Below are 21316 nucleotides of genomic sequence, written 5' to 3'. Positions count from 1 at the left end.
TACCTCTGCCTCCTAAGAGCTGGAATTAAAGGTGTGTGTCACCACCACCAGACAAGAAGCTTGGATAATTTTTATCCCCAGCATTTACATTTCATTTTGATATATCTTTTTAGAGTTTATATCTTAGGTAATCAGTTTTGGATTCAGTTTCATCAAACCTTTATAGTTATTTGCCTGTCTTTTTAGTTTTGATTTTTATTTTTTTAACCTTTTATTATTCCATTGATGGCTGTTATTGTGAATTTACTCTTTTTAGAAAATCGATCTATGGGCTGGAGAAAGATAGCTTGGTGGTTAAGAGCACTGATTGTTCTTCCAGAGGACATGGGTTCAATTCCCAGCACCCACATGGCAGCTCACAAACCTTTATAATTCAAGTTCCAGAAGATCTGACACCCTCACACAGACAAATGTATGCATAAAATCAAAATAAGGAAATAAAATTAAAAAAAAGAAAATTGATCTTTAAAAAGCTTTATAGAGGACCAAAGTAAAATATAAGCATTTAATTTATTTTCACTGGAAACTGTTTCTTGGCAGATTGTTTCACTGGGTGAATTTACTATTAGCTATTACAATGCCACAATTAAGAACATTGACATTGCACCTGTAAAAGTGTGGTTATTTTTGTTTTATTTTTTATTCTTTTGACTCTTTGGGAGCCCACCACCCAGCTCCTAAATAAATCACATGGAATCTTTTTTTTAATTATTTATTCATTATGTGTACAGTGTTCTACCTGCATGTCTGCTTACATGCCAGAAGAGGGCACCAGATCTCATTGTAGATGGTTGTGAGCCACCATGTGGTTGCTGGAAATTGAATTCAGGACCTTTGGAAGAGCAACCAGTGCTCTTAGCCTCTGAGCCATCTCTCCAGCCCCACATGGAATCTTATTCTTTCTTATCAATTCGTGGCCTTAGCTTGACTTGTTTCTAGCCAGCTTTTCTTAATTTAAATTATTCTATCTACTTTTTGTCTCTGGACTTTTACCTTTCTCTATTCTATATACCTTTCTTTACTTCTTACTCTGTTGCTTGCTGTGTAGCTTGGGTGGCTGACCTCTGGTGTCCTCTCTCCCCTTCTCATTCAATCTTCTCCCAGGTTTGTCCTCCTGTTTATTCTCTCTGCCTGCCAACCACACTTAGCCTCTCTCCTGCCCAGCTGTTGGCCATTCAGCCCTTTATTAGACCAAAAGGTGTTTTTAGACAGGCAGAGTAACAAAGCCTCACAGAGATAAACAAAAGCAACACATCTTTACATAGTTGAACAAATATCCCACAACATAAACAAATGAAACACATCTTCAACTAATATTCCACAACATAAAAGTTATCCATAGAATTTTTCTTATACATGCAGGTTTTATTATAAAAGTTGTCAAGACAGAAATAAAATAAAAATTTAAAGGCTGGGCTGTTTGCCTTTAATCTGTCTCTGGAGGCAGAGGCAGGAAGATCTCTGTGAGTTTGAGGTTAGCTTGGTCGATATAGCAAATTCTAGACCAGCCAGGGCTACATGATGTCATCCTGTCTCAAAAAAAAAGTTACTAAATAACTTGTTATTTAGTTATGGATACACTCTAGCCAGTAATGCTCAAGCTGTTTTCTTCACATGCTTTGGATCTGTCTTGGTAAAGAAGGAAGATAGTGCAGTGTAATTTCAGTAGTTATTTCTCTTATTACAATGAGATGGAGGAATTTTTCATATGGTTAAGAGCTACTTATGTTTTCTGTCCAATGAACTGTTTGTCTCCTTTGCTTACCTTCCCATATGATTGTTATCTTTTTCTTAGGTAGGGCTTTTTATTAGTGTTATTTAAGAGTTAACTGCATGTAGTGGCACAAGCCTTTAATTCCAATGACCACAGGCAGATCACTGTGAGGACAGGCTAGTGAGGAGAGCAAGTTCCAGGACAGCCAAGGCTACACAAACCCTGTCTCAGGGGTGGGGGTAGAATTATCCTGCGTTCTAGCACATGATTTATATATGATTTTCTGTGTCTTGATTGCCATTGGTTTTGCTTCTTGCTCTTTTCCCACTCTAAGTCCATTCTCTTTCATTGTTCTTGATCCCAAGGAGAGCTTTCAAAGATATTTTTATGTGGTCAAGTATATTAGGGCTTTTTAAAAATGTTGTAGTTATTGTTTACTAGTTAAAAAGGTTTTCCACCTCTTGATAAGTTTCTTTTATAGTAGTTTCTTTTTTTAATTCATTAATTTATTTTATATCCCAGCCACAGCCTCCCCCCACATTGTAAGCGTTTCAGGATGGATCAGGTATTCTGGCTCTTGGGAGTCACAGAATACTGAGTGTTACACAGCTCAGATGGAAAAGTATCCTGGAGCTCAGGAGCCAAGGAATACCACAGGTTGTAGTAAGCTTAGCTGCTTACAGCCCAGCCTCAGGGAAAGGTTTCCCCAGTGTGTCCGCTCTGTACAAGCAGGGCAGGGTCTTCCAGCTGGGGATGTTTGCCCAGTGTAGCAGTTTTGCTCGGCAGGAGGTTTCTCAGCGAAGTTGCTACAATTCAGTTCTGCTCCAGGAGAGCGGAGAAAGCGAAGCTTTGTCAAGGGAGAGCAGAGTGTAACAACTCGGCTCTGCCAAGGGAAGGTTTCCCTAGCAAAAGTGTTTGAAGGGGTTTATTGGAAGGAAGCCGCTGGACCGGCCAAGCTGAACACACACAGGGTTTATATAGGGATTTTTGAGGGCGGGGGTGGGAGGGTAGTTTTCCCAGGGTAGCAATTGGTCCAATTTCAGTGCTGAGCTCAGATTGGCTAGAGCACCTACCCAAGGATTGGTTGGTTTTCTGCACAGGATTAGGGTCAGATTTGGCTCTGGTTTCAAGGCCATAGTGTGTTTCTTTCTCTGGTCCTTTTTAGCCATTTGGCTCCAATTTTAGGGCCAGGGTGCATTTCTTTCACTGACTCTGATTCCAGGGACAAAGTGTGTTCCTTTGGCACTGGTTTTAGGGTCAGGGTACATTTCTTTGGTTCTGGTTGCAGGGCCAAAGTGTGTTTCTTTGGCTCTGCTCAGGGTGTGTTTCTTTGACTGGTCCCTTTTCCCTACACACATTGCCCCCCAAGGCATTCTCCCCTAGTCTCCTTCCCACCCTGTATTGCCTTTTTTAATATTTATTTGTGTGTGTTTGTGTGTGTGTGCATGTGCATGTGCACACATATGCACATGTATGCCCAAAGACAACTCGTAGAAGCCAGTCTTCTCCTTCTACTTATGTGGGTCCTGGGGATCACACTTTGGTTGTGAAGCACCTTTATTCACCTAGCCATCTCCCTGGGCCTATATAATGTTATTTAACATTTTAAAAATATTTAGCTCTCTTTTACCATATTGTTGTGAAACTGTCATATAGCTACTTTTTATCCCCCTCAGGTAGCTTCTCAAGTATCATAATATCATTTATTAAGTAAAATTTCTTTCTCTTCCTAATGTAAATTATTTATTTTATTGTAAGTGTTTAAAATAATAAAGTTTTATGTATTATTTAAAGGAAATGTAAAGCATATTATACAGAAATGATTAAGTCAAAATTATTTACTTGCTATTTTTATATTGTAGGAGAAATTACAAAGTGGACAATATAAGGATAACACCTCATCCATGAAAGTAAAAATACAGAACAATGTGAAACATCTCTGTGCAGATAGTATTGGAAGTACCAAAGCAGAAAATAAGTATATAAACCAGTCTGGACAGCTTCACAATTTTAAGTCCAGTGGAGTCACGCCTAAAGCTTGTGGGAATGAAAACCAAAAGAAGACTCTGAAAAAGAACACAAATCCTCTTAATCCTCGCTATAGGGAGAGAGGGCAGGATAAAATTTTACATAAAGCTACTTCAAGTTGTACTCAAAACTTAAATGAAAAAATGACTTTTAACAAAAAGGATTCTGTTTCTCAATCAAGGTATATTTTAATGATTATAGTGTTTAATTTATTCAGTAAGTATTTATTGTGTGTCATGCTGTTAAGCACTGTGGATACAGGAATGGTTAAACCTGGTTTTGGGAGGAGCCTTAAGTAGGAATTCTTTTTGTTCCTTTTTTTCTTTTTTTTTTTTTTTTTTTTTTTGGTTTTTATGAGACAGGGTTTCTCTGTATTGTTTTGGAGGCTATCGGTCCAGCCTGGCCTCGAACTCACAGAGATCCGCCTGCCTCTGCCTCCCGAGTGCTGGGATTAAAGGCGTGCGCCACCACCGCCCGGTTTGTTCCTTTTTTTCAAATGCATTTATCCTTTTACAATTTCATACATATAAAATATACTTTATCTTATTTTCCTTTCAGAATATTCAGGGTTTCTCTGTAGCTTTGAATCCTGTCCTGAAGCTCACTCTGTAGATCAGGCTGGCCTTGAATTCCCAGAGATCCACCTGCCTCTGCCTCTGGAGTGCTGGAATTAAAGTTGTGTGCCACCACTTCCAGGCCCTTTCAGGATATTTTTATCCCCTCCTCCTCCTGCCAGTTCCTTTTTTCTTCCAGCATATTTGCTTGTGTGCCTCACTGCTTTTCATTAGGGTTGCTTGCCATGAGCATGGATGGGAAAGGAAAAAAATTGAGACAGGATCTCTTATATCCAAAGCTTGTATGTAGCTGAGGATGACCTTGAAATTCAGATCTCCCTACGTCGATCTCCCAAGTGTTGATGTTATAGGCAAGTATAACCACACCCAGTTTTCGCGGTGCTAAGGATCGGACCCATAGCTGCTGATTTGGTACTCTATCAAATGAGCTACATCCCCAGCTCTGAAGTGTTTTGAAAAAAATTGGCCAATGAATTTGGATGAGGAGGTATGGATTCTAGTTTATCAAGGCTTTGCATGTTGTTCTCAGGATTTGGGAGTTTAATCCACATGATGTGGGGAGCCACTGAAGACATTTTTGCTTTATTTTCCTGTTTGAAATAGTCTCATGAATAACAAAAAGTCTTCACCTATCTTGTACCTTGAATTTACCCTTATGTGTACTACTACTCCCAGCTTATATGATGCTAGCTCAAAGCCAGGGCTTCATACATGTTAGTCAAGCATTCTCACAACTGAATTATGACCCAAGCTCCTAAAGACTTTAAATTGAATGAAATATTTGTGTTAGTTTTATGTCAACTTGACACAAACTAAAGTCATCTGAGAGGAGGGAACCTCTCAACTAAGGAAATACCTCCATCAGACTGGGACTGTACAGAAGCCTGGGGCATTTTTTAATTACTGGTTTATGGGACAGGGCCCAGCCATTCTGAGTGTTGCTATCCCTAATCTGGTGGTCCTGGGTTCTATAAGACTGTGCAAGCCATGTAGAGAGCAAGCTTGGCCTCTGCCTTAGCTGCTGCATCCAGATACCTGCCCTTTTTGAGTTCCTGCGCTGACTTCTTCTATGATGGGCTACAACATGGAAGGATAAGCCAAGTAAACCCTCAACTTACTTTTTGATTATTGTGTTTCATCCCAGCAATAGAAACCCTAAGACAACAAAATTTGAATTTTAGAAATTATGCTTACAAAAGAAGGCTTAAACTAAGTCCCTATATTTGAAGTAATAAGCATTGAAACTTTCAGCAATCTGACAAAAACTAGTTTGCAAGTTTACTGTGGTAAAGGGAGTAGAGTTTGGTGAAGCTCCAATTTGGGATTGCTTCCCCTCCCCCCTCAGTTTTGTTTCCATTACTGCCTTTTTCCCCTCACAGGTAGCATGTAAGATTGGATGTAGGCATACAGCTTTTCCTCTTGTGTTTGTCTGATGGCTATTGTACTTAAGGAAAATGAAGAGGAGGCTATGCTCTGGTCACATTACAGGGTAAACGAAGTGCCAGGAAGATGGATTATATTATCACTCCTTCCTTTCCTTTTTTTTTTCTTCTCAAGGACAATTTTATTAGAGTTTGAAAGAAAAACAAGGCCAACAAGCTGTTAATCTCAGTAGCTGTCAGGATGAGAGAGAAGGAGAGAGAAAGCCTTGAGTTTTTGAGTTAAGGGTTGAAAAAGCCGGTGTATTGAGCAATGTCAGTCAATAAGGTGCTTTTCCGTGGAAGAGGAAGAAGGTTTCAAAGAAAGTGAACAACTCCAGCATGTCAATAGAAACATGCTTAGACTTTTGACCAGTGTCCAAAAGAAAAATAGACACAAACCAAAGGAAAATTTACACTTTTGTCAGAACTGAGAAAATTAAGCAGTTTAGGAGTGCTCCATGGAAGCTATCAAGACTGCTATCAGTGGTAATTTTAACTTCACCTCTCAAGGATAGGAAACTGCAGAATGCTGAGATATGTTTTTGCGTCAGCCTTCTTGCCTTCTGTTCCAAGGCTTTCACCCATACTCTTGTTTTCTTTTCGGATTGGCCCTATTTTTATTTTATGAATGGTTTGCACATGTGTGTCTATGTACCATGTGTGCCTGGTACCTATAGAGGACAGAAGAGAGGGCATTGGATCCCCGGGGACTGGTTACAGGCAGTTGTGAGCCTACATGTGGGTGCTGGGAATCAAATCTGTATCCTCCAGAAGAACTCTTAACTAGTCAGTGCTCATAACTGCAGAGCCATCTCTCTAACTTTCAGATTGGCCATGTTTCTGTCTTAGCTGTTATTGTTATTTTAGTGTCAGTTTGAGTTACTCATACTTGTATTTTAATTGTTTTCCCCTTCTGTCTTGTACCTCCTACAAATAGGTTTACACAGGGCTAGAGATTAACAATAATCATTGTTAATATCTGTGGCAGTTTGATATTGGCCCCTATAAAAGGGCTGGTTATGACAAAAGGGTTAGTTCAGTTGGCAGAGTGCATGCTTGCTGTGCACAAGACCCTGTGTTTGATTCCCAGTATTGCATCAGTGAGCATAGTGGTACATGTCCATAATACCAGCACTCAGAAAGTGAAGGCAGGAAGATCAGGAGTCCAGAGTCGTCTTCCACTACAAAGCAAGTTGAGGGCTAGCCTGGGTTGTGTGAGACTGTCTCAAAACAGAAAATAAACATACATCTTGCCATATCCTTTTAAATATTATTTTTCTTTTTATTTTCTGTGTATGGGTATCTGTCTGCATTTGTGTCTATGTATTGTGTGCATGTCTAGGGCCTGTAAAGAGGCCAGAAAAAGTTGTCAGATCCCCTAAGTTACCCTGTGGGTACTGGGAATTGAACCTGGGTCCTCTGGAAGTGAACCACTTAACCAGTGGGATATCTTTCCAGCCCCCATCAAGGATTTATTTACCAGACATAACTGTGTGGTTCCATATAAGAAATTTTTTTGTTTTTCTGAGATTAGATCAGGTTGGCTTACAACTCATGATATTCCTCAGTCTCCCAAGTGCTGGGATTACAAGTGTATGTCCTATGCCCAGTTTACAAAAGGCTATTGTCTTAGGGTTTCTATTGCTGTGAAGAGACACCATAACCAAGGCAACTCTTATGAAGGAAAACATTTCATTGGGGTGACTTACAGTTCAGAGGTTTAGTTCATTATCATCACTGCAGGACATGGCACCATGTAGGCAGCCATGGTGCTGGAGAAGGAGCTCAGAGTTCTACATCTTGATCTGCAGGCCACAGAAGCAATGGTGTACCACACTGAACATGCTTGAGCAAAGGAGACGTCAAAGTACACCCCCACAATGACACTTCCTCCAGTAAGGCCACACCTACTCCAACAAAGCCTTGCCTCCTAATAGTGCCACTCCCTATGAGTTTTATGGGGACTAATTATATTCAAACTGTAATAGATATTAGCAATGAATTTGTTATATTATTGTTGGTTATCCTATCCTCCATGTTCTTCTCCCAGATTTTGTTCTCTCCCTTTTGGCCTTTATTCTTCCTTTTTTCTCCTCTTCCTTTTTCTTTTTTCTTTTTTCTTTTCTTGAAACCAAGTCTCCTGTATCCCAATCTAGCCTTAAGCTCACTCTGTATTAGAGGGTGACTTTGAACTTTTTTTTATCCTTCAGCTTTTACCTCCTGAGTGCTGAAATTAAGATATGAGGTACCACACCCAGTTTATGTGTGGGGATTGAACCCAGGGCTTCACACACGCTAGGCAGACAATGTGCCAACTGAGCTCCATCCCTACTCCATCTTTTCTTCTAAGTGTTTTTTTCCTGTATTCTTTTTTTCTTTTTGGATTCAGACTATTATACATTCATCTATTTCCTCCCCCCCACACGACTTTGTCATATGCTAGGAATAAACTCAAGGTTCTGTACTACATAAACTGGGTGTGGTAACATATACCTTAATCCCTAGCACTCAGGAGATAGAGGCAGAGGAGTAAAAAAAAATTAAAGTCACCCTCTAATACAGATCAAGTTTAAGGACAGTCTGGGATACAGGAGACTTGGTTTTTTAAAAAAAATGCTATAACCCTAGCCCTCTACTAGTGTTTTTTTTTAATAATATTTTGATTCTGTCTTTTATCAAGACTATTACTCTCTGCAGTCTTGTTTACTCTTCAAACAAGGCTATGAGTATTGCAGACCCTACTTTGGCCAAATTTTGTTGATGTGGTAGTCAGCTTTCTGTCACTATAACACAATACCTGAAGCAATTAACTTATATAGAGAAAGGTTTATTTTGACTCATATTTTGGGAAGTTACAGTCTGACATGGTGGCCCGAGTACTCTTTGCTTTGGGGTCTCTAGCACGGACAGCAGATGTCAGAAACGTCTGTTGGAGCAAACCACTCACCCCATGAACCAAGAAACAGAAGAAAATAGGACACACCAGAGATGTACAGTCCCCTTCAAGGGTATATACCTGGTGGCCTTAAGACCTTATACAAGGCCCCACCTCCTAAAAAATCTCAAAATCTCCCAGTAGTGCCAAGCTGAGGGTCAGAGCTTGAATAATGGACTTTGGGGGCACATTTGACATTCAGTAGTAGGCTGAGGAAACATCTCCATCTTCCTACTGAACATTCCGAACCACAAAACTGTTTAAAATTTCCCCCATATCACAGAATTTTTACTTCTAATTATATAGTATCCATTTTCTTTTAGTGATCATGTTGAACATCCAATTCACACTGTCAAAGATAGAAAGCAACGAGTATCAGAACCAGGTATGATTTTAAATGTTTCTTCTCTGGTTTTTCAAGAAAATAGGTATTTGGTATGGCTGAAACTTAAATGTAAGTTGGTATATCTGCCCTGTGTAAGCCATACTTTTGACTCTGGTGCATCTGCCTTTATTACCATTTACTCATATCCAGAATCTTTTTATTTATTCACTAAGATGATTGGTTATGTAGTAGTGAGAGAGAATGTATGAAAAATCTGAGGCTTAATAAATATTACAAATTTCAGAATCTTTTCATCAAATAAAAAATCTTTTTTTTGCATTTTTTCAGATCCATTTACATTGTGTTTAGACATAATAGATAATGAAGTTGGTTTTCAAGCAACTGATAACTGTTCCAAAATGTTGAAATATAGGTGCTCAGGTAAATATTTTATTATAATAATTTCATAATTGAATCTGTATCTGCTATTAGTTAGAATTTATAGCATTTCTGCCTTATGATTTAATCTCATCTCCTTTGAATATGTAACAATATGAATTTTAAAAGTATTCGAATCAATATTGTCTATTTTTCATTAGGGCATGCCCAAATGAGTAAATGCAGTTAATGTCTATTATTTTTGTTTTTGTCACAACACTCTATAACTTTAAATGAGCAAGATAAATACATTTTTAGAGAGCAGAGAAATAGATATTTATTCTATATTATTCTCTAAACAGGTATTAAGTATTCCATACATAGTTTTATATTTCTAGTAAATTTACTAATGTTTCTAGTGTCCCATGCCCTACTACTGATTTTTTTCTATAAGATCTCACTGTACTGATCCAAATCTTTTCTCTTCCTCACACCCTACCATTTCCTCTTTTTTTCATGCTCACTGTTCTATGAAGAAAAGTGAGGTTTCTCCATGTTCAGAACATCACTATTCTATTTTGGATGAGGACTTTCATCTCTGTTATTCTGAAGCTTGCTTATAACCGTAATATGAATCCCATACCCTCTCTCTTCTGTCTAATATAATTGTATAATCTTTGCTGCAGTGCCTTCCTTTAAACCAGCACACCTGAATTCAGATACTTAAGAGACTGGGGCACTCTGGGCAGTTATGGCACACACCTTTAACCCCAGTGTTTAGGAGGCAGAGGCAGACGGATCTCTCTGAGTCCATGGCCAGCCTGGTCTACAGAGTGAGTTCCAGGACAACCAGGGAAGTTACACAGAGAAACCCTGTGTGTGTGTGTGTGTGTGTGTGTGTGTGAGAGAGAGAGAGAGAGAGAGAGAGAGAGAGAGAGAGAGAGAGAGAGAGAGAGAGAGAGAGAGAGAGAGAGAGAGAGATTGAGACATCGAGGCAGGAAGGATCATTAGAACCTCTGGTTTAGGCAATGTAATACCACCTCATCTTGAAAACACATAAAGTCAGTGTCTTAGTCACACTGATATTGCTATGAAGAGACACAAGGCAACTCTTATAAAAGAAAGGATTTAATTGGGGACTTGCATTACTGTTTCAGAGATTTGGTCCATTTATCACCGTGGTGGAAATCATGATGGTATTCAGACAGGTGCTGGAGCAGTAGCTGAGAGCTACATCCTGATCTGTAGGCAAACAGAGGAAGAATCTGGTCATTTGAAACCTCAAAGCCCACCCCCAGCAACACACTTCCTCCAACAAGGCCACTCCCCCTAATCCTTCTCAAGTAGTACCACTCCCTGATGATGATGCATTTAAATATATGTGACTTTGGGGCCATTCTTATTCAAATCACCACAGATATTATTAATAGGAAAAATGTAGTTTAATGCCGGCATTGGTGGTACACACCTTTAATCCCAGCACTCGGGAGGCAGAGGCAGGCAGATCTCTGTAAGTTCTAAGTCAGCCTGGTCTACTGAGCAAGTTCCAGGACAGGCTCCAAAACAATACAGAGAAACCTTGTCTCTAAAAACAAACAAAAAAATGTAGTTTAATCTCAAGTTTCTTCTTATCTGCTTTTAAAACAGGGTATCACACTGTAATCCAGGCTGACTTGAACCCACTCTGTAGCCTAGGCTAGCCTGATATTCAGCTGGTAGCCGTCTCTCCCAGATTAACCTAATGTTTCAGTGCTGAAACCCTTGACTCCTTGACTTGGGTAGTTCATGTCTAATTGGTGCTAATTATTGTTGTACCTTGCTTATAAATTTCACAACATTTATAATATCCCCTTGAATTCATTACAGATAATTTGGGTTATTACCTCTATTTGTCCTATCTGAACCAGACTAATTTTTCCTCATCTTAAAAACCCAAATATTTGGTATAATTTGCTTTCCCTTTAAATGTTTATCTACTCTACCCCCTCTTTTCAGATGGAAGAGGAAATGTGGGGTGGGGGTGGGTTTTTTGCTTTTGTATATTCCTATTTGTCACTTGTGTCTTTTGCCCAAGGAGGCCAGACAGTGTCAGACATCCCAGAATTGGAGTTACACACTGTTGTGAGCTGCCATGTGGGTACTGGAATTGGACCCTGATCCTCTGAAAGAGCAGTTAGTGTTCTCAACCACTACGCCACCTCCTCAGCCCTGAGAGGGATCTTTTGAGATGAAGTTTGATTGTGTGGCCATAGCTGGCCTCGCATTTTCTGTGTAGGCCAGGCTTGTCCTGACTTTTCCGTGATCCTCCTGTCTCTGCCTTCCAAGTGCTGGGATTATCAGCATGTATGACCATGCCAGGATATTATTCTACCTTTACTGTTGACTCTCCTTGATTCCTTCTATATACACTTATCCCATTAATTCCCTAAAATGTGGCACTTGCTCTCTTGTCCACAATCACACACACTTCTCCCATTACTGGGGATTGAAGCTAGGGGCCTTGAACATGTTAGACAAGAGCTCTACTACTACTTTATCCTGCCCTTCCTCTCTTTCTTAACATTCTACTTACTTTTATACATGAAAGTTACCTAACCCCTCACTTGCCCTCTAGAACCAGTTAATTGATTAATTTAGTATTTTTGTCATTTTACTGAACTTTAAATGTTAGTTTACCTGGAGCCTTTTCCCCTAAAACTTTTTCATTATTGGGTCATTCATCCTTTCTTTCTTCCTTCCTTCCTTTCTTTCTTTCTTTTTTGGGGGGTATTGACATTGGGTCTCGTTTTATAACTATTACTAATGGCCAGGGTTAGAATCATGTGTTTTCGGGTTCTTGACCTCTTATCCAATGTAGGCAGAGTTTTTCTGTCCTACCAGCCTACTCCCAAATAACTACACAGAGACTTATTATTAATTACAAATGCTTGTCCAATATCTTAAGCTTGTATTCAGCCAGCTCTTACAACTTAAATTAACCCATGTCTATTAATCTATGTAATGTTTCAAGGCTCTCTAACCTCATCTATGAACTTCTCATGTTGCTTCTTCCCTAAGAGGAAGCTTATGACTCCTCTGACTCCATCTACTTTCTCTCACTTTCTCTGTCCTGAAAATCCTGCATAAACTATTGGCCAATCAGCTTTTGTTTGTTTGTGTGTTTGTTTTGTTTTTGAGACAGGATTTCTCTGTGTAACTTCGGAACCTCTCCTGGCACTTGCTCTGTAGGCCAGGCTGGCCTGGTAATCAATGGAAATCTGTTTGCCTCTGCCTCAAGTTCTGGCCAATCAGCTTTTTATTAACAATGAGAGCAACCTGTTTTCACAATGTACAAAAGGATTATTCTGCCTCTGAAGTGCAGCCAATCAGCTTTTTATTAACAATGAGAGCAACCCATTTTCACAGTGTACAGAAGGATTATTCTATAACAATCCAAAGCATTGAAAATAAGGGCTCACATAGATGTGCAAAAGTAACAAAGTAACTTTCTTAAGAGCCAGTCAACAGGACAGATTAGAGAAGGATACACTGTCGAGACTGACAGTGGACTATACTAGTTAGAGTACTACAGGACTCCAGTTATTGTTTGGAGCTCAAGAAAAGGAGAGGTTTCATTGTTAAAAGGTACAACATGGGCAAATCTCTGCTTTGATAGATTAGGTCATGTGATCATCTTACTGTGCATATCCCTCCCCATAATGCATCTGATTTTAATCATGTGCCCATTCAATTATACATAGGCATAGGATGGTAAATAGGGAATTCTTCCTAAAGTTTACTTGAGAACACAGTTTGTCTTATTGCACATGCACCCAAAAACAGTTCAGGCTGTTGTTTGTTTGTTTGGAGGCAGGGTTTCTCTGTGGCTTTTGAGACTGTCCTGGAACTCGCTCTTCTAGACCAGACTGGTCTTGAACTCACAGAGATATGCCTGCCTCTGCCTCCTGAGTGCTGGGATTAAAGGCGTGTGCCACCAATGCCTGGCAATAAGCGATTTGGCCCATACAGAGATTGAATTCTGGATCTGGGCATTATTAGCACCACACACTAACCAACTGAGCTAACCAGCCAGGCCCTTATTTCTTTGTATTTTCTTTACTCTCTGAGATAAGTTGGGGTTTCTTGAAATTTTCTTAATTTCACTTTAGTTTATCATCTTAGAGGTTATCTGTTTTCACAGAGTTATTAGTATATAATATTGTAACATCTGTACACCACTTAAATTTGTTTTCTTTCAGGTTGCATAGTGGTAAGAAAACGCCTCAATAGCCGAAATTTTGGCAAGCTTTTGCACTCTTGTGCATACCTATGTGATCATCATAAAGTCATTATGGAAGCTGAAGATAAATATAAAAATGAACTAAGGAAAGCACTTATCTGTGAGAAAGGTAATTAATTCAGTAACTTTACCTGTAATTGTGGCTATACATTCTGAACTATCCTCTAAATTATTAAGTATATTGACTGGAGTATGAAATACTGTTTAAAAAAACCTATCTCTAGATTACCAGTAACTTAAGATATACTAGAGTGGTTTTAGTCTGTAATGGATTAATGTCTCCCTAAACTCATTATGGTGGCATATACCTATATTCTTAGACTTTGGGAGGTAGAGGCATCCTTAACTATACAGAGTTTGGGGCCAGCATGATCTATCTGATACCCTGTGTCAAAAAAAAAAAAAAAAGATCGAGGTATGGTGGCACTTGTCTTTTATTTCAGATGTTGGGAAGTAGAATTAAGCAGATCCCTGAGTTCAAGACAACACTGGTTTTCATAGCTAGTTCTAGGACAAGCCAAAACATAAACCAAAAAAGTGGGTCTGGGGAGATGGCTCAGCAGTTAAGAGCACTTGGCTGCTCTTTCATATGACCCAGGTTCATTCAGTTCCAGCACCCATATGTGGCTCACAACCTTCTGTAATCCCAGTTCCCAGGAAATCCAATACCCTCTTCAGGTACATATGTAGTATACATGCACAGATGTAGTATACATGCACACATGTAGTATACATGCACACATGCAGGCAAAACACTCATACATGGTAAGAAATATAATAAAATTATTGTTAGTCACTTAAGGATCATCACTATAAGAGGTAAGAAGTATCATACTGTAATAGATTTGATATGTAACTACTTAGATTGCTATTGTAAGTATATTAAATGTTTTCTATATTTTTCAGAAATTTTGCTGACCCCTCGTAGAAGACAACTTAGTAGAGAATCTACTGCCTCTGAAGGACTAAGTGAATATATTTAATTTTTAAATTTGCTTTAACTCTACATATTCCTGAAAGAAGAGAGCAGCTGAATGACTGTTCTCCTTAATTACATAAAATGATAACACTTGGCTTGTGTGAGATTATACCTACTGAAAAGAGACACCCTCTTCCTCCCTTTATGCTCTTTGTTTACTTGCTTCCTGCCGCCTGGGGAAAGAGCTCTAGGAAACAGCCATTACCTTTATTTATTTTTAACTGGTCTTGTAGATTTTATTTATTTTTATTTTATGTGTATGAATATTTCCCTGCATGTATGTATGTGCATCATCTGCATGCAGTGCTCATGGAGGCCAAAGAAAACATGTGGGTGCTAGGTATTGAACCCTGTCCTCTGGTGCTCTTAACCACTGAGCCATCTCTCCAGCCCTGACATTAATTAAACATCTGCTATATGTTAGTTGTTTTATAGATTTAATTTCCTCTAATTATGCTAATAATCAGTTGGTAAGCAGTTATGATAATTTGGTCTGCTTTTTTAGAATTTACAAGAGGAAATATTAATTTGATTCTTAATCTATCTCTATCTCTTTTTCTGAGACAGGGTTTCTTTGTGTAGCCCTAGAACTTGTTCTGTAGACTAGGTTGACCTCAAACATACAGAGATCAACCTGCCTCTGCCTCCCAAGTTCTGGGGTTAAAGGCATGACCACCATCTCTCAGCTTAATCTTGTAGCTGTAATTTCTTGTCCTACCATGTCCTGCCACCCTTGAGCCCCAAATAAACACATGGATGCTGTATTAGTTATAAATCTGTTGGCTGATACCTAGGGCTCCTTATTGACTAGCTCTCTCTTAATTATTAACCCATAACTACTAATCTATGTATTTCTACATGGCCTTATCTTAACAGAGAACGCCTGGCGTGTCCTATCCTCCCTGTCTTTACATGGCATTTCTCTGTGGTGCCTCTCTGCCTACCTTTCCCAGAATTCTCCTTGTCTCCTAGTTTCACCTATTTTCCTGCCTCTATGGGCCAAACAGCGTTTTATTCATCAACCAATAAGAGAAACATATATACAGAAGAACATCCCCCATCATAATCTCTCTTTTATATCAACTCAGGAATATTTAGTATGTGATCAATTTTTTTCCATCTTGATTAATTTCCCTTATATATTAGGTGTCTCACTAACCTTCTTTTAACTGTAGTTTATACTCAGATATACTCAGATTTGAGTCTATCATTTTTGAGGAAGGGCAGTGTACCATGTAAGCATTGAATCTTCCCCAAAGCTCTTTTTAGGATGGCTTACTATGTTGAAAGAATTAAGCCCTCTTGCTCATTTTTTTTCTATAACATATATCAGATATTAAGAATAACACTGAGACTGGTTGTGTGACTCATGTCTCTAATCCCAGAACTAAGGCAGACAACTCACAAGTTTGAGGCAAGTGTGAGCTATATTGCAAGACTTTCTAGAAGCCTATAATAATAATAATAATAATAATAATAATAATAATAATAACTAATGTTTTAAAATTGCACTCAAAAGGCCATGGAGTGAAGCCTTGAAGTACAGTCTTTTTCAAAATTATCCAGTCCTCTGCTGTAGAATTTGTAAGTCAGGGAAATAGCAGCCTTAGTAGAAATGGCTGGGGTGGGGAGCTTTATGTGAATAACTTTAAGGCCTCAGTTCTGAAAGTTATAACCTATCCAGTCCTGATTATAAGGAGATCAAGTCATTCATCAAGTGAAGATTCAAAGAAACTTGGGTAACAACAGTTTTCCAGCATTCCCCAGACGAAGGAGTAACTTTATTTACAAGTTTTGAGATAGTTTTATCAATAGTAACTTTTTCTCTTAATAAATATTGATGATTGTCTACTATGTCTGAGATATGTTCTGAGTCTGGGTTACAGTGGTAACTAAGCTACTCAGATGCCTCACCCTTCATGGAGCTTGCATTTTAAATACTAACTACTAAGTAATAACAATGAATTCTCAGCTTCTGCTGGGAATATGTTCTCTTTTGTTTTAAACCATTGCACTTACCTTAGGGAGGCAGACAAATGTCCAGCAGTGATGGCTTGTAAGGGTCAAATTTGATACATCCATGCTAAAGCACTCCTCTCTGGCATCTGTCTACAGTGCCAAGCAAGGTGTCAGTGAACTCCAAAGATGAAGGAAACCTATGTGCTGGGATTGGAGAGATAGAACTCAGTAGAAGTGCTTGTAACTTAGCCTCGTGACCTAAGTTTGATCCTCAGAACCCATATCACAGTGGAAGAAAAGAACTAACTCCACAAAGTTGTTCTCTGATCTCCACATACATGCCATGGCATGAGTGTGTCCATACATATCATACACACACACACATACACACACACACACACACACACACACACACACACACACACACAGAGTAATAACAAAACTATTTCCTTATGATGGTCCCCAGGAGATAATTGAAATAACCGTTTGCCAACTGTGTATTCTTTCTGTTACAGAAGCTATTCATCTAAAACCAGATAGTCAAAAACGTCCAAGTTTGGAGGAACAGGCCTGTAATACCAGCATTCCAGAGGCAAAGGAAAGAAGATTCCGAGTTCCAGGCCAGAATGGACTACATAGTGAGTTTGAGGCAAGCCTGTGCTACATAGGACAAGCCTGTCTCAGAAAGAGAAAAAAAGAGAAAAGAAAAGAAGACCTACAAACTTCTTTTTCCATTATGTGACCTGTTTTGCTTTTATATTTTGATAAGCTGAGCACCCCTATAGATAGTACATGAGTTTTTTTTTAAGTGAACTTCCAAAGACTCTTAGTCTTCAGTACAATGAAAACTGGACCAGATGGTGGTGTTGCACACCTTTAATCCCAGCACTCCAAAGGCAGAGACAGGCAGATCTCTGTGAGTTCTAGGACAGCCTGTTCTACAGAGCTAGTTCCAGGACAGCTAGGGCTGTTACACAGAGAAACCTTGTCTCAAAAACCAAAAAACAAACAACAACAACAACAACAAACAACAATAACAACAAAACCCAAAAGAAAAGAAAACTGGTATTCAAAATAACAAATGTTGGTATTCACTATTCTGTGAAGTTATGAAGCCTTTGAGAATACTGTGTCTGTAATATAAACTGTTTGTTAACCATCTTCACAGAATGCTGCATTAAAATCTAATGTTTATAAACTTGCCTTTTGATTGATAAATGTGGATATTATTTCAATGGATTAAGTTATACTATTAAAGAAGTTAACAGTGGTAGCACCTCACTTAATGATCTTTTAAACTGAAGTAAATTTCCATTTGAAAAGTGTCTCTGGTATTAAACTGTCTCATTCTGTAGTTTATATCTATGGAATAAGTTATACATTTATTTGAGTCTTAAGATATCTTGTTTTAGCAAGTATTAATATATTCTACAATTTCCATTCATTACAGAAAAAAGAAGAATTCGTAAAAACTTTACCAAAGAAGAAGTAAATTATCTTTTTCATGGAGTTAAAAAAATGGGAAATCATTGGAATTCAATTTTGTGGTCTTTCCCCTTTCAACAAGGACGAAGGGCTGTAGACCTTGCTCACAAATACCACAAGCTGACCAGAGGTCCCAACTGTGCAGCCAAATGACTAGAGGAGACTCAGTTTTTTTGTTTGTTTGTTTGTTTGTTTGGGCTCTTAAAATAGAACTTCTTAGAAGATACAAAATGTTAAATGTTCTTCTAAACTCTTAAGAGACAGGGAATGATAAGAGTTTTGTGATACAAACTCTTTAAAATGTTAAACTAATTTATAATGCAAATACATTTTTCAATGTGAAAATTAGATAGAATTTCTCCATGAGACCAAATATGTTGTCCCTTTACTTTTCCTTATGGTCAAAGAACATAGATCACAAGAAAAAAAATCATGAGCCTTTAAACATCGCTTAACATTATATTGCCATAAATACTATATGAGACATTTGTAGCTAGGTGTTGGTGGGCATTTCAGTATTTTTGCCTAGTGCTAATGTCCATTCTAGAACTCGGGCCATTTCTTAAGCTATTCAACTAAGGCTCTCACCCAATAAATAAAATTAAAATTTTGACACTTGTTAATTGAAATGATTCCTCTTCTAAAGGTTAATTATGGACTTGTCTTAGCACTCATAGTCTGTGATCAAGTTCTCATTTTGCTGTATGTTGATTTGCTTTGTTTGTTCATTACATTGTATTGATTTATATGGGCACGAGTGCCACAGGGCACATGTGAAGGCCAGAGAAAACAACTTGCAGAAGTTAGTCTTTTCCTTTTACTATGTGTGTCCTAGAGATGGAACTCAGTTTGTCAGGCAAGGCAGCAAGTGCCCTTGCCCACCAAGCCATCTTGCAGTGTCTCTTATTTCCTGCTCCTGGCCTTCTACATCTTTCCCCCTCATGTTAATGAGCCTCAGCTACTTCTTGCTGTAGCAGAACAAGGTAATATTCTGATGAGCTTAGTCACCGAGGGACATATTATTGTCCATTTGTAATGTATGGCCTTGGAATGGGCTCAACGCCTCTCCTATGCCCAATTTTATGAACCTAAAAGTCTTTTGACATTCTCTGTGACCAACTTTCCAATAATAGCTAATATCGTTATACCTTTTATAATTGGAGTCATTTTCAAATTCTATCCTATTGGATTTGTTTGTGATATGGTCTTATGCAACCCAGGCTGACCTTGTACTCACTTTATATCTTAGAATGACCTTCTTTGTTTTTGTTTAGCCTGTCTGGGGCTTAACCCTAGAACATTGTGTTTGCCAGGCAAATGTTCTGCCTCTGAGCTACAGCCCCAGCCCTGGTTTTGTTTTTGAGATGGTGTCTCATTATGCAGCCCAGGCTGGTTTTGAACTCATTATCCCCGTCTTAGCTTCCCAAGTGTTGGAATCACAGGTTTCTACCACCTAGCCCAGTTTGTGGGATGCTAGGAATGCATTCCTGTACCATCACTGTTAACTGAGTGGTATCTCCAGCCCATGGCATATTTTTGTTAAACCCTATTATAGGACTGTAAGAGTTCCTGTTACATTTCTCATTTTGTTAGATTTAGCCTGTGCTGTTTGTCATCCAGTATTTTTGGAAACGCTTCTGTTTCTGCATATGTGAGTGTGAGGCTGCATTCTCCTCTAAGTCTCAGATAGCACCTGAATTGGCTGTTGGCAGGCCAGAGCTACTATCTTCTTTTGCAATTGATCACATTAGAGAATTTCATGTAGTGGGAATTAACGCTTACTGGCCCAGAGTCTTCAACTCTGTTGTCCTGTGAAAACTTGTATACCACTTGTCTTTGTGTGACTTGTATTGCCTGCTCCTCCCTCCCATTTCCCTTTTTCCAACTTACATTCAAATTGGCAGACCATATGCCCATTGTTGGATCCTGTAATTTATGCTGCTAGATTTTTTTTTTTGGTAAAGCCAGAATCACTCTCCTTAAGTAATTGCTCTTCCTGCCGTATCACATTTCCTTATATTTATTAATGCCTTGTAAAGTTAGCCTGTTTCCATAGAGAACAGCAAAAGCCCTCAGGTAAAGGCCATATCTAAAGTTACCTCTGATAAGCACAAATATTTCTTTCTGTTTCTTCTCTATTACCTCTCTCCTTTTATATCCAGCCTCTCCCATGACCTTCACCACTGAAGAAAAGCAGTTACAGCCTCTTCTACTGTCAAATGTTGGCTCACTAAAAAATAGCATAAAAAAAAACTTGGTGAAGCAAAGCCAAGAGCATTGTTAACGATGATTAAAAAAAAAAATCACAGCTATGCCAGGCAGTGCTAGTGCATGCCTTTAATCCCAGCACTCAGGAGGCAGAGGTAGGTGGATCTTTGTGAGTTCAAAGCCAGCTTGGTCTACAGAGCAAGTTTCAGGACAGCCAGAGCTATACAGAGAGACCTTATGTTGTAAAACAACAAAACAAAGCAAAACAAGAAAACCACAGCTAATAGTCTACAGAGGAGGAGATGAGAGACAACATTGAGGATTTGTGATAATCTCAAGACATCTTGAGAATTATGCCAAATTCGTTTAAGGATAATGAACACCACTGGGATGCTACCTCTAGTACTGGGTCTTAAGACTGTGTTTTAGCTCTGGCTAGCCTGGAACATGCTATATAGACCAGACAGGCTTCAGTTTTACAGAGATCCATCTGCCCTTTGTCTCTCAAAATTCTGGGATTGAAGGCGTGTGCCACTATGCCAAGCCCTTTTTATTTACTTTTTTTTTTTTTTTGAAGCAGGGTCTCAAGTCTCACGTAGCTTAAACTTGCTACAAAGTCTAAGACCTGCCAGCTTCCCGTTGCTAGGATGACAGGCATGCAAACCTATGCTCAGTCAGTTTTTCCAAAGCGTCTTTCATAGTAGGCCACATCCTAGCCCAGTTTCTTTAAAATTTCTGAGCTATAGTTTCCTGACTTATTAAGAGTTAAGCAAGATTCAATGAGATAGCTTATGACACCCACACATAATGAGACATAAATGGGGCTGTCTTCTAAAGCTTGGGCTTGCAGCGCCCGGGCCTGCAGGAGTCGCCAGTGCGCCCTGGGTCGGGCGGCGCCCGCGGCTCCACCTCCCGCGTAAGGCTGTCCGGTTCGCTGCCTGACGGAGCAGCCTCCCTCGCTACGGCGATTCGGCGACCCGCAGACGCACGCGGACATCGCCAGCCCGTCGGGACGCGCTGGATAGCGGAG

General features: G+C 39.1%; 1 protein-coding gene and 1 long non-coding RNA gene across 6 annotated transcripts in view; one reads left to right on the top strand and one right to left on the bottom strand.

Moving 5' to 3' along the window:
- Terb1 (telomere repeat binding bouquet formation protein 1) overlaps window positions 1-18694 on the top strand; it is a 46596-nt gene extending 27902 nt beyond the window's left edge. For all 4 annotated transcript variants that reach the window (XM_021232163.2, XM_021232161.2, XM_005078683.4 and 1 more), the window contains exons 13-19: window positions 3577-3923; window positions 8997-9058; window positions 9347-9439; window positions 13615-13764; window positions 14562-14624; window positions 17109-17231; window positions 18044-18694. In XM_021232163.2, the coding sequence (XP_021087822.2) occupies window positions 3577-3923; window positions 8997-9058; window positions 9347-9439; window positions 13615-13764; window positions 14562-14624; window positions 17109-17231; window positions 18044-18231 (1026 nt within the window). In that variant the 3' untranslated portion in view covers window positions 18232-18694. The remainder of the gene's footprint in view (window positions 1-3576; window positions 3924-8996; window positions 9059-9346; window positions 9440-13614; window positions 13765-14561; window positions 14625-17108; window positions 17232-18043) is intronic.
- LOC110342544 lies at window positions 10487-21175 on the bottom strand. Of its 2 annotated transcripts, XR_002384639.2 has the most exons (4): window positions 21089-21175; window positions 20221-20308; window positions 16654-16797; window positions 10487-10618 (listed from the first exon to the last, which is right to left on the bottom strand). It is a non-coding gene; the product is annotated as an uncharacterized LOC110342544 (long non-coding RNA). The 2 variants fall into 2 exon arrangements; XR_005875189.1 differs by lacking the exons at window positions 20221-20308; window positions 21089-21175 and adding an exon at window positions 17077-17166.
- Between the last annotated feature and the right edge of the window lie 141 nt (window positions 21176-21316).

The sequence above is a fragment of the Mesocricetus auratus genome, unplaced genomic scaffold (genome assembly GCF_017639785.1).
Source record: "Mesocricetus auratus isolate SY011 unplaced genomic scaffold, BCM_Maur_2.0 Super-Scaffold_100714, whole genome shotgun sequence".
Taxonomy (NCBI): Eukaryota; Metazoa; Chordata; class Mammalia; order Rodentia; family Cricetidae; genus Mesocricetus; species Mesocricetus auratus.
The sequence above is the reverse complement of the archived record's forward strand: the minus strand, read 5'-3'. Positions and strand labels throughout refer to the sequence as shown.